The sequence below is a fragment of the Dipodomys ordii genome, unplaced genomic scaffold (assembly GCF_000151885.1).
Source record: "Dipodomys ordii isolate 6190 unplaced genomic scaffold, Dord_2.0 Scaffold1, whole genome shotgun sequence".
Lineage (NCBI taxonomy): Eukaryota > Metazoa > Chordata > Mammalia > Rodentia > Heteromyidae > Dipodomys > Dipodomys ordii.
Window position 1 is genome coordinate 65,901,472 of NW_012267217.1, and position 12,165 is coordinate 65,913,636.

General features: G+C 52.2%; 1 protein-coding gene across 1 annotated transcript in view; it reads right to left on the reverse strand.

Annotated features, from left to right (window-relative positions):
* Positions 1-12,165, reverse strand: part of Gbx2 (gastrulation brain homeobox 2) — a 47,785-nt gene that overhangs the window by 14,080 nt on the left and 21,540 nt on the right. The window contains exon 2 of the mRNA XM_013023420.1: positions 10,845-10,914. Coding sequence (XP_012878874.1) covers positions 10,845-10,914 — 70 coding nt within the window. The remainder of the gene's footprint in view (positions 1-10,844; positions 10,915-12,165) is intronic.

A 12,165-nucleotide genomic window follows, 5' to 3' on the forward strand; every position in this document is an offset into this window, starting at 1 on the left:
ACCGGCGCGGGAAGGGCTCCCGCCTCCTCCGCGGACTCGGGTCTCCTCATGCTTATCTTCAACCAAGTCAATAAAACTGAGGTGTGCGCGCGCGCGCGTGCGTCTGTGTGTGTGTGTGTGTGTGTGTGTGCGTGCGTGCGTGCGTATGCTGGTCCTGAGGCCGGAACTCCGGGCGCGCGTCCTTGAGCTTCTTTCGAGGCCCGCTTGAGCCAGGCTCCACTTCCAGTTGGATGGTTCATTGGAGATAAGAGTCTCATGGACTTTTCTGCGCGGGTTGGCTTCGAACGCTGATCCTCAGATCTCGGCCTCCTGAATTAAATTACAGGTGTGAGCCACTAGTACTTAGATTATTATTATTATTATTATTGTTGTTTGCAGGTCCTGGGATTTGAACTCAGGGCCTGGGCACTGTCCCTAAGCTTCTTTTGCTCAAGATCCGTCTCCAGCACTTGAATCCCTTCTCAGCTTCCAGCTTTTTCTTAGTAGTTTATTGGACGGAACTTTTCTGGCTTTGAAACGTGATCCTCAGATCTCAGCCTCCTGAAAAGCTAGGATTACCGGGGAGCCACCAGCGCCAGACTCGAATGATTAATTTTGATAGAAAGAACTTAATAAATTCAAGAAAAATCCTGGGACTTTATTTTGATGCTGCGAAACTATGTTTAAATCCAAGAAATAAAATGTAGCATTAACCGTACTGTACGGTTGAAACAATGGTGCTTCTTAAAATCCCTTCTGTAGAAACTTTACTAAAGGAATAAAACAAAAGACGCAGTGTCCTTGGTTTATCCTTTCGTCTGGGCAGTTCTTCAGAGCTCATGATTGTAGTCCTAGACACTTCAGAGGCTGAGAATGGGAATATCACAGTTGAGGTCAGCCTGGGCAAGAAGTTGGTGAGACTTTATCTCAACCAATAAAACTGGTGTGTGGCTGAGCGCTAGTGGCTCATGCCTGTAATTACCCAGGAGGCTGAGATCTGAGGATCACAGTCCATGAGACTCTTATTTCCAATTAATCACAGAACAAACTAGAACTGGTACTCTGGCTCAAGTGGTAGAGTGCTAGCTTTGAGTGAAAGGAGCTCAACACCCAGGCCCAGTGTTCAAGCCCCAGGACCAGCAAAATAACAAAGCAACTCCCCCTCCCCCTAAAAAACTGGCCTGTCATGGTGTCAGCCTGTTGGCCCAGCTGTGTGGGAAGTGTGGATAGGAGGATTGCTGCCCAGGCTTGCCTGGGCCAATGTGAGGCCCTATTAAAAAGAGAACTACAGCAAAAAGGATATGGGGTGTGGCTTAAGTGGTAGAGTGCCTGCCCAGAAAGCAAAAGGTCTTGAGTTCAAACCTCAGTACCACCAAGAAAAACCACCAAAAAAAAGATGACAAGCACTAAACATCTGAAATGTAGTGTTTGTGCGTCTCCATGGGCACGCAGGCGGCCAGGTGCTGTGGTAAACCAGCTCAGCCCGAAGCCCGTATGTCACACCATTCTTCAGATCTGTTCAGGTTCCCCAGCCTGCCCTGTCAGGGCGCGTCTGTTTCAGAGACTGGGAATTTGATGGTTATATACTGAGCTGAGCATTCTTCTTACACCTACAGAGCCAATAGCTCTGATTTTCTGCAAAACATGCCGAATCCATGATTATTGAGTAGCTTCACGTTAAACGGACAGATATGCTGCCAGCCAGGCCCTGTGCTCTATCCAGAATAGCGAACCTAATAGGTCACATGGTGCCCACCACATGCTGACTGGCCACGGGTGTGGTCTGTGGCCTCTGCGCTCAGAGCCAGGTGGACACTTCTTCCTACCCCAGGATGGCTGCAGTAGCAGATGCCACCGCGCCCCCCCCCCCGCCCCCAGGGTCAGTGGAGACAGAATTCTCAGTCATGTGACAACTAATCAAAAACACTAGAGGAAAAGAAGGGCAAAGATGTGCCTTTGCTAGCTCCCCCCCTCCCCACACACACTTATTTTATTAGAAACAACAGGTAGAAGTTCCGCTTACTCTTTGTTTCCATATGAATTAGTATTGTTACTGCATCACTCTTGGGCTGGTACTAGAGATTGGCTCAGGTCCTTCTACTCTTTACCTGGCTCATTTGCTCAAAGCTGCTGCTCTACCATGTGAGCCACAGCTCTACTTCCAGCTTTTTGCTGGTTAATTGGAGATAAAAGTCTCTTGGATTTGTCTGCCTGGGCTGGCTTTGAAACTGAATCCTCAGATCTCAGTTGCTTGAGTGGCTAGGATGTTAGATGTAGCCACTAGTGTCTGACCAGCACAACATTTCTTTTTGTCGCTGTTTTTTTTGTTTGCAAATTGCTAGCAGTAATTACATTCTGCAAAACTGAGTGGATTGCATCTCGTTGGATTATTATCACCAAACAACCTATCCGCCATTTTGTTTCCTGTAGCCATGGCTACAATTCAGAAATGGCATGGACAAATTCCGGCCTGTAGGACCTGGGAGAGGCGCAGCTGTTTTTTTGGTCATTTCCTCTCGCAGCTGTGACCTCACACTCCAGGAGGTCATATATCTTGAGGGTGAGTTCACTGTCAAACCACCTTCAAACTACCCAAGCCCTGAGCCCTGAGCTGGTTTTTCCTGCATCATTCTTCACAACAGCTGAGAGGTGGAGCTCCCAGCCGCCCCCCATGGATGGATGGATGTGGTCTACGTGCTGGAATATAGTCAGCTTCCAGAAGGAAGTCCTGGCAGGCATTGGTGATCCTAGCCACTTAGGAGGCTGAGATCTGGAGGATATCAGTTTGAGGCCAAGCCTTGGCAGAAAAAAGTTTGTGAGAATCCATCTCCAAAATAAACGGCACAGAAGAGAGCTGGAGGCGTGGCTCCAGTGGTGGCAGAGTGACATCCAAGCAAGCAAGAGGAGCTAGAGTGAGGCCCTGAGTCCAAATCCCAGTGGTGCCGGGGGGGGGGGGGAGGGGTTCCTGTACATAGATTCTGAAGACATTATGTCCAGAAAACAAGCCAGTCACAACTGTGCCCCTTTGTTCTTTTGTGACTGGCTTAACTGGCAGACAGGGAATTATTTGATGAGCAGAAGTCTGCTTGCTTCTTTAATAAAAAACCTTTTTGCCAGTCGTAGGGCTGGAACTCTGGGCCTGGGTGCTGTCCCCAAGCTCCCTTTTCGCGCAAGGCAGGCGCTGTACCGCTTGAGCCCACAGTGCCACTTCTGGCTTTTTGGTGGCTCATTAGAGATAAACATTTCATGGTTTTTCTTGCCTGGGTGCTTCAGGCCATGGTCCTCAGAGCAGCTAGGACTATGGGCATATGTTGCCAGTGCCAGGTGTCCATTACCTTGAGCCGTCTATCTGTCTGAGGTGTCATCCGCAGAGGGCAGGCTGGGCAGTCTAGACAGAGCCGGAACCCGTGGATTCAGGTGGCTCCTGCCTGGGCCTCACATCTCTAGACGTGGGGTACAGAGCCCCGATGCTCCTCAGGCCAGCGTGGAGCAGCTGTTTGCTCCTCTAAGTCTGCAGTCACCCCCTGGTACCCATGGGGGGCAGTTCCAGGACCCTCAAGACACCAAACACTATAGGTGTTCAAGCAATGTCCTAGTGTTTGCCTGTGACCTTCACGTACACTGCCTAACACAGCATCAGTGCCACTGCTATGCCAATGAGTGACAGGGAGGAAAAGTCTGTCCATGTTGGGAGGTAGGACTGCACTTCCAGCCGGCGCTGGAGGCTCACGCCACTCAGGAGGCTGAGACCCGAGGATTGCGGTTCAGAGCCAGCCTGGGCAGGAAAGTCTGGGAGACTCTTCTCTCCAATTAATCACCAGAAATCTGGAAGTGGCGCTGTGCCTCAAGTGGTAGAGCGCTCGCCTTGAGCCTGGGACAGCGCCCAGGCCCAGAGTTCAAGCCCCACGACCAGGAAAAAAAAAAGAAGACTACACTTCTGCAAGTGTTTCATTTTTTAATTTAATGTTTTAGAGATGGAGTCTAGTTATGTAGTGGAGGTTGGTCCTGCGTCAGCCTTCCAAGTGCTGGGATTACAGGTGTGTGCTGCCACACCCAGCCTCCTGGTGCTTTTCATCTGTGGTTGGTTGGCTCCACAGGTGCAGAATCACAGACACCGGAGGTGACAATCCCCTGGCTGGTTGCTGTGTGGCCATGGTACCTCCTGAAGAGGGCAGCTGTGCGCAGCGCACCCTGCCTTCCTTCTTTTTCTCAAGTGCCCTGCTTTCTGGAAGTCAGTGCAAAATTCCACACGAACAAGCAGAGCTGTGTAGAATGGGGAGAGTGGCTGCCCCGCGCCTGGCCAGCTGCCTGCTCACCTGGTCAGGGATCGGCTCCCTCCATGACTCAGACACACAGAGCTGAGCATAGGAGCTGAAAAGAACCTCAATGGTGGCGGGGACCAGGGCGCAGGTCCTCAGCATCAGACTGAGGTTAGCTGGTTTGGGATTCAGGTGGAGGAGAGTGGGCCCAGGACACACAGAGGACAGCACCACCTCCACCGGGTCCCTGGCTCCGAGGACCTGGCTGCCTTCAGCAGAGCCCCACCCTTGTCCTCTGATGGCTGCCCTGCTGCCCACAGGAGGCTGGCATAGGCCTGAGCCCTCTAGTAAGTGTGCTGGGACCAGGGACTGAAACTTCCTCAGCTTTGTTGCTCATGGCTGGTGTTCTACCACTTGATCCTTGCCTCCAGCTCTGCTTTTGCTGGTTAATTGGAGATGGAGTCTCATGGACTTTTCTTCCTGGGTTGGCTTCAAATGGAAATCTGAATCTCAGATTCCTGAGTAGCCAGGATCAAAGACATGAGCCACTGGCTCTTTTTGCTCTTAAAAAATAAACTTTTAGGGGACTGGGAAGGTGGCTCAGTGGTAGAGCGCTTGCCTTGCTTGCCTGAGGCCCTGGGTTTGATTCCTCAGCACCACATAAGCAAAAAAGAAAAAAGCCGGAAGTGGCACTGTGGCTCAAGTGGTAGAGCGCTAGCCTTGAGCTGAAGAGCTGAGGGACAGTGCCCAGGCCCAGAGTTCAGGCCCCACGACCGGACCCCCCCAAAGAAACTTTTAAACCATGGAGATGTTTGAACAAACATAAAAGATCAAGCAAAATTATAAGCTCCTAAATACTTGCCACCAGCCAAGGCCACTCTCAATATTATTGTAAAATAAATTCCACGTATCCTGTGATTTTGCCTGGTATGACTCCAGCATTTCCTTTAAAGGACGTGGAGGTTGGCCCAGGCGGCAGAGTGCTAGCCTTGAGAGAACCAGCTAAACGAGAGCTTGAGGCCCTCCGTTCAAGTCTCAGTACCGGCACGGGAGAAAGAGAAACACAAAAGAAAACAAAAACCAATAGAGAGCTGGGGCACTGGTAGCTCAGGCCTGTCATCCTTGCTATTCAGAAGGCTGAGATCAGAAGATCACAGTTCAAACCCAGCCCAGGCAAGAAAGTCTGTGAGATTCTTATCTCCCATAAACTACCAAAAAGCCACAAGTGGAACTGTGGCTCAAGTGGTTGAACACTAGCCGTAGGCAAAAAAAGCCCAGAACAGCATCCAGGCGCTGGGTTCAAGCCCTAAAACTGGCACAAAAAAAGGAAGAAAGGAAGGCAGGCAGGCAGGCAGGCTGATTTCCCATTAGTGACCCAGTTTTGATTTGTAAAACAGATCCTATTTGGATATGCACTGTGTTAAGCTACCATTATCTCTATAGGTATTTTGCTTACTACATTCATATTATATAATTGGCGCATATAATATACATGCTAGATGTTATAGTTCAGATGTTTGCATCTTCATAACTTGTTTTGCTTTATTGTCTTATTTTTTGGGATTTATGTTCACTTAGTAGAAATGAGAAAACATAAATCTCTTCACCACTTGTCAGGCTGCAGAAAGTAGACGATTACCGACCGTAAGAAAGCATGCAACATTTCCTTTTGGCGCCAGGGATGGACCCTCATCCACAACCCAGCTTCCATCTATCACAGCAAACATTTCACATCCTCAGCTTCCTCACTGCTACCAGCATAAGTTTTCTGGAATCAAAGTTATCTGCCTTTCCTGGGAGCGCTTACTGATGTAGGGAGTGTCGAGCCAGTACAGGGGTCTGGGAGAGGCAAGGGAGAGCTTAGGACCCAGAGCTGGGAAGCAGAGCTTACCTGGGCCTCCAGGTGAACCAGGTGGGCTGTCTTTCTAGAAGCAGTGGTCCTTGGATGAAGACCCACCTCTGTCCTAAAGCAGACAGCACACATCTTTGTCCTGAGGGGGTCATCCATTATTAGACTGGAAAGATGGGGGGGCATGCCAGGAGCGGGGCCAGGCCAGGGGCCCTGCAGGTCACAGTGTATCCCCAGGGAGCAGTCCTTTTCTGCTGTGGCTAGTGATAAACACTCTTCCCTCATTTAGGATCCACCATAATTCTATTTTTGCTGTTTTTCCTCAGTCCTGTTGGTGTCTGATTTATTCCATTTTATTTTCTGGCTTCACTGGGGTTTAAACTCAGGGCCTCATGTTCTTAGGCAGGTGCTCTCCCACTTGAGCCACGCTCTTGGCCTGTTTTCGCTTTAGTTATTTTTGGGACAGTGTTCCGTATTTTTGCCCGATCCAGTCTAAACCAGGATCCTCCTATTTGAAATTCCTGCGTAGCTGGGATGACAGGTATGAACTACTACCTTGGCTTTTTCTGTGGAGATAGGCATCTCAGCCTTCGGAGTGACCAGGGTTACAGGCATGAGCCACTGTGCTCTGCTACATTAAATTTTTCAAGAAATTCACCATCAGATCGTTTCCCTTCTGAAATATTCTAATCTACTCACGTTTGCTTGGCAAGATTAATTCCCTTCTTGCATCTCCTCAAGTATGCCCTGTTTCTCCTCCCCCTTTCCTTCCTCCTTTTGAACATGGCCTTCTGGCTTGCTTAGTCCGTGAGCCACACTCGGCCCTTTTGCTTGTTCTTCCGATAGGGTCACTACCTCATGCCCAGCCTGGCCTTGGACTGCAATCCTACTTCGTCTGCTGCTCTACTTAGAAGTTGGGGTCACAGGGGTGTGTCACCACTCTGGGCCCCAAAGTCATTGTTTACGTGGCAGCAGGAGGGATCTTACAAAGCAGCAGTTGGCGGGCCGTTCCTCCACAGAAGCCTCGCCAGTGACCACAGGCACCTAGTGGCCTTCATGTCCCCTCTGTCTGGCACTGACCTTGGCCATCTCTGAGCTCACCTCCTGCTGCGGCCCACTCCATCTCTCCACCTTGTGCCACTCCGGTCCCCTGCTGTTCTACCTATCAGTCAGGCTTGCCAAAAATCCCGTGAAACTGGGATCCTACGGGAGGACCAGCCCAGATCTGACCACTGAAGACTTATCTATGTGGGGGTGGGGAGGGCATTCCATCTAGGAACAGCATGGGCAAATGTCCTGGGGCTGAACAAGGGCTGCCATGTGCGCGGTCCCAGTAGCTAGAGGAGAAGCAGCAAGAGGGAGCTAGTGGGGGCTGGACAGAGAGGAGGGGCCTTGCTGAGGGCTTCGGCCTCTGCCTTAAGAACAATGGAAATGCCTTTCATCATTTTAAATAAAGATGACATAAAGGGAAGTTGTGCTTTTGAAATGATTTCTCTGCTTGAGTGCAAACAAGATGCTAGACTAGAACTGAGGGAGTGTCACAGGCTCTTCTGGACAATGTGCTTAGGAAGCCTGAAGAGTCAGGATGGAGGTAGGCAGGGAGAAGACGGATTCTAGAAACATCTACAGATCCTTGGTCCTGGCCAGCACCGTCAGTGCTGGGAACAGAGATCTTGTTTCCCATTTTCTCATTTCCTCAGTGCAGAATAGGCCACGGGTCCCAATTCCACAGGATTTTAGCGGGAGAGTCCTGGGGTGGCTGTGGACAAAACCCAGGCTGCATGTCCCAGGGCACGGGCCGTGGGGAGGGGGAGGGAGGCTGGGAGGGTCCTCCAGCGAGCGGCCTCTGGTTCTGTGTCTCCATCTACACAGAGAGCAGCGAGCCCGTGTGATTTCCCCTTCATTTTCTTTCCGCCGCCTCATTAGCGAGGCGCACTAATGGCAGGACGTGGGCTCCGTGGTGGTGCCGGGCGGCCAGGAGGCGGCCGGGGTGTTTCAGCTGTGTTGGCGTAGAAATAATGAAGGCAGCCAGCTGCCTGGCAAGCGCGAGGGCGCGGCGCTGGGGGCTGCGGAGCCCCAGAGAGGTGGAACCGAGGAGAGACAGAAAATGAATTCCCACCGACAGGCAATAAGACGCTGTCACAGTCCGTGCCCCGGAGGCGGGGGGCTGGGGGTGAGCTCTTTCCGGGCGGGGGCACATCTGTCTGGCACACCCGCCCTGAAGCCATTCTGCATTTCCTCAGGAAATGACAGGGCCAGCCCAGGGTTGGCAAGGCATGAGGCGCAGGGGGCACGATGCCCCTCAGTGAAGCCAGGTTCACCTGTGGCCAGGGCGAGCAGGGCTTAATGCACAGAAAGCCCACGCGAGCGGGCCGTGTGCACGGAAATACCCACAGTGGAAAGTGTGCAAAGAGCAAACAGGGAGAGTGGTGACACATGACACACACCTGTAATCCCAGCACTCAGGAGCGGGAGGCAGGAGGGAGAAGAGCTCCAGGCCAGCCTGGGCTAGGTGGCAAACCCTGTGTGGAAATACAGAAAGAAAAAGAAAGAAAAGAAAGAAAGAAAGAAAGAAAGAAAGAAAGAAAGAAAGAAAGAAAGAAAGAAAGAAAGACAGAAAGAAAAGAAGAAAGAAAGAAAGAAAAAGAAAGAATGAAAAGAGAAAGAGAGAAAGAAAAGGCAAAGCGGAGAAGAACTATGTAAGATAGCTTTAAACGACCCTTGGTCTCGGTCACTGGGGTGAACACGCAGGTGACATCAGCCCGGAGCTGAAGTGATCCTTGCTACAGAATGTCTTCTGTATACAGTTGTATACAACTTCGGCTTCAGCTACTGGTTGGGAAGAATTGAGCCCATTCTGATACAGGTTCACAGAGAAAACAGGCGGGGTGGGAGGCGGCTGCGGTCAGGGCTGGTGACCTCTGGGCAAAGATGGATAAGTGTGCTCTCCTCTCTCTCTTCTTTCCCTCCCTTTCGGTGCTAAATGCAGGGGCTGGCGCTGTCCCTGAGCTTTCATGCTTGTGGCTGGCATGCTTCCTCTTGAGCCACAGCTCTGCTTCTGCCCTTCCTGCTGGTTGGCATTGCACATCAGAATCTCATGGACCTTCCTGTCTGGGCTGGCTTTGAACCTCAATCCTTAGATCTCGGCCTCCTGAGCAGCTAGGACGACAGTTGGGAGCCACTGGGTGCTTTCAAGGGGAGGTGGCCGTCGTCTTCCCGTGCTGTCTCTGGTGGTGGGCTTGTCCCATTCACCAGCCAGGCTGCCCCCGGGGGCTGCATGTGTGCGCTCATCCCCATTTTAACCCAGCAAGCAGTTCCCAAGAACATGTGTTGAAGAGGTGAGCAGGCACTTCCAGGATGCCCCTGGGAAGAGGATCCAGCTCAGCGGGGTTCTGGGCAGGTTTTTCCCACCAGCCTGGGTGGGTCTGAGTAAAGTGTCGATGCCCAAGAAGTGGGTGCAGCTCAACTCTGTGCCCCACACAAAAAGCAGGTCCAGGAAATAGCACAAGGTGGGGCGTCAGGGCTGGAGGGGCCCGGGGCCCAGGCCTCATGGGATGAATGCAAATGGAGTGTGCAAGGGTGAAGGGTGGGTGCTATAGACAGACAATTCCAGCCCTGAGTGTGTGTGTGGGGGGGGGGTCCCAAGTAAACATGCAGAGGCAGGGGGTGGTGCGTGGCCCGGGCAGGGCTCAGGGTCTCCCAGCCTTGTGGCGCCCACATTCTGGGGTAGGGAGAACGAACCAGAAATGTGCTCTTCAAAAATACGGAGGGCACAACCGAAGACACATTTCCCTGGAGAATCTGCATGGTTTCATCACTGGCTCAATGACTTCCTCTTCCAGCCATGGAGGAAGAGATCAGACCGAGCAGGAAGCTGTGGATTCCAGCTGCGAGGTCAGCTGGCGGCAGGGCTGGACTCACTGGTGCTCCTCCCACCCTGAGACTGCACTGCCCAGGCCTGAACCCATCTGTCCTGACAGTTTCTGGAATTGGACTCGGGGCTGCAGCCAGCTCCCTGCGCCTGCCTAGGCCTCAGCCTCCGAGGCACACTAGCGGCCAGCTGGGCAGAAAGGCTTGGCATTGCCTGCAGGTGGCTTCCAAGCCTGACACGGTGCCGGCAGACCGTGAGCGGTGGAGCTGGTGATGGCTCCTTTGTCTGGGCTGGGGGAGCTGTGATTCATGTCACGGGCTTGCTGGGAGACCTTTTTTCTCAATACGTCTGAGCTCCAGGGGTGTCTCTCCACATCTGCTTGCAGGTGGGCTGCTGTGTGCTGCGACGGTCCTGGTACCTGCAGCCTGTCGGGCTGCGTCTCGGGCTGGCCCCCCCAGGCGGCCAGGCCGGGCTTGTTCTTAGCCCCTCACCTCCTGTGTGGTTGAGCAAGCAGCCTGGGGGTCCCCTGTGGTTTTTTCTCGTTGCTGGAGGACAAGGTGGGAATGTCACAGGCATGTCTAACTTGGGTTTGGAGGATTCTCCCTGGGTGTCTCTCCCCGCTTCTGCTCCTGGTCAGGCGCGAGGGCGCCCCTAGAAGTGGGGGGTGTCAGTGCGAGGCAGTCACTGTCCAGAGACAGAACCCAAGTCACTGCGATTGCTTACATTCCCTCCACAAACTTCTACTAAAGGTGAGAAGGGCACAGTAGCCAATGATCTCTGGTGCAAGCTGGAAGATGTTAGGATGTCTTAAAGAATCACCGCAACCTTCAGGGGTCAATGTTCCGTGTGGCCTTGCTGTGACGCCCTCCTCCACTAATCCACTCACCTAGAGCTGCTGAAGCCCCAGAGGGCGCTCCGTGCCTCGTCCCGCATCTCGAGGTCCAGGCTGGATATTCCTACCGCCGGCAGACAGATGTCAGGCCCCAGGGATGAGGCTCGTGGGGTGCCTCTATAAACGTGACGCGGAGGTCACCCTAACGAAGGGCTGTTTCCAGTCACTACTTCAAGAGGCACACTCTGTGTGTGTATGTGTGCTGGAGCTGAGGCTTGAACTCAGGGCCTCACTCTCCCACTTGCTGGCTCATGGCAGGCACTCTACCACTTGAGACACAGCTCTACCTCCAACTTTTTGCTCATTTATCAGAGATAAAAGTCTGACAGACTTTCTTGTCTGGGTTGGCTTTAAGCCAAAATCCTCACATCTCAAGCTCCTGAGTAGCTAGGATTACAGGCCTGAGCCACTGGTGGCTGCCTCTTTTATATTCTTTAAAAGAAACCACCTCTGATATCTATTTTCCACTTGAACTCATCCTGTTGTGCGCAGAGGTGGCTGAAATGTGCATCCTGGTGTAATGCCGACACAGAAGGGTGGACCAAGCCTGCTAGTAATGAGAATTTGGAGGTCATGCAGGAATAAAGAAGGTGACTTTTGGGGATGAAGAAGGCTGGTGTCTCCCCCTTTCTGGGGTGAAAGCGGGGTCCTTGTGGAGTGCACGGAAGAGCCACGAGGGACACAGTCAGAAAAGAGTCATCGTGGTGGGCTGACACGAAACGCCTTGCCTTTTCTAGACATTTGACCCTGACTGCATTTGAGAGGAGCGTGTGACTCTCACTAGTTCAGACCATCTAGAACTCTCTTCCACCGGACAACAGCTTCTCAGAGTTTGTTCAAAACTTAGTACGTCAAGATTGTTGGTTTTCTTGGGGGAAGGAGGAACACGACTGGTGTGTACTGGATGACAACGGCACGTTTTAAAATTAAACACATTGAAGTTTTACCCCTAACGGAATGGTTTTCTTTAACCAAATCTTTTTTTTTTGGGGGGGGGACGGAAATTTCTTATTCCAAGCAACATCTGGGGGACACATTTCTTCTAGAAACTTTTTCAGCCTTTCGGGTATATATTTTTTCTAATGGGAAATCCTTATTCTCCATCACGACTCTTTCAGGTTAGATCTGCCAGACGGAAAGGTAGCAAGTGAGGGGCTCAGAGTCAAGCTTGCAGTGGGGCTGCCAGGGCAGGGGCAGGGCGGGGTCAGGGCACTGGCCGCTCCCCGGTGGAGGACAGACAAAATCTGCCAGGCAGCCCCCCCCCCCCACGGCAGTGCCAGTGAGGGCCACGGCCGGGAGTTGCACACGCGCGAAG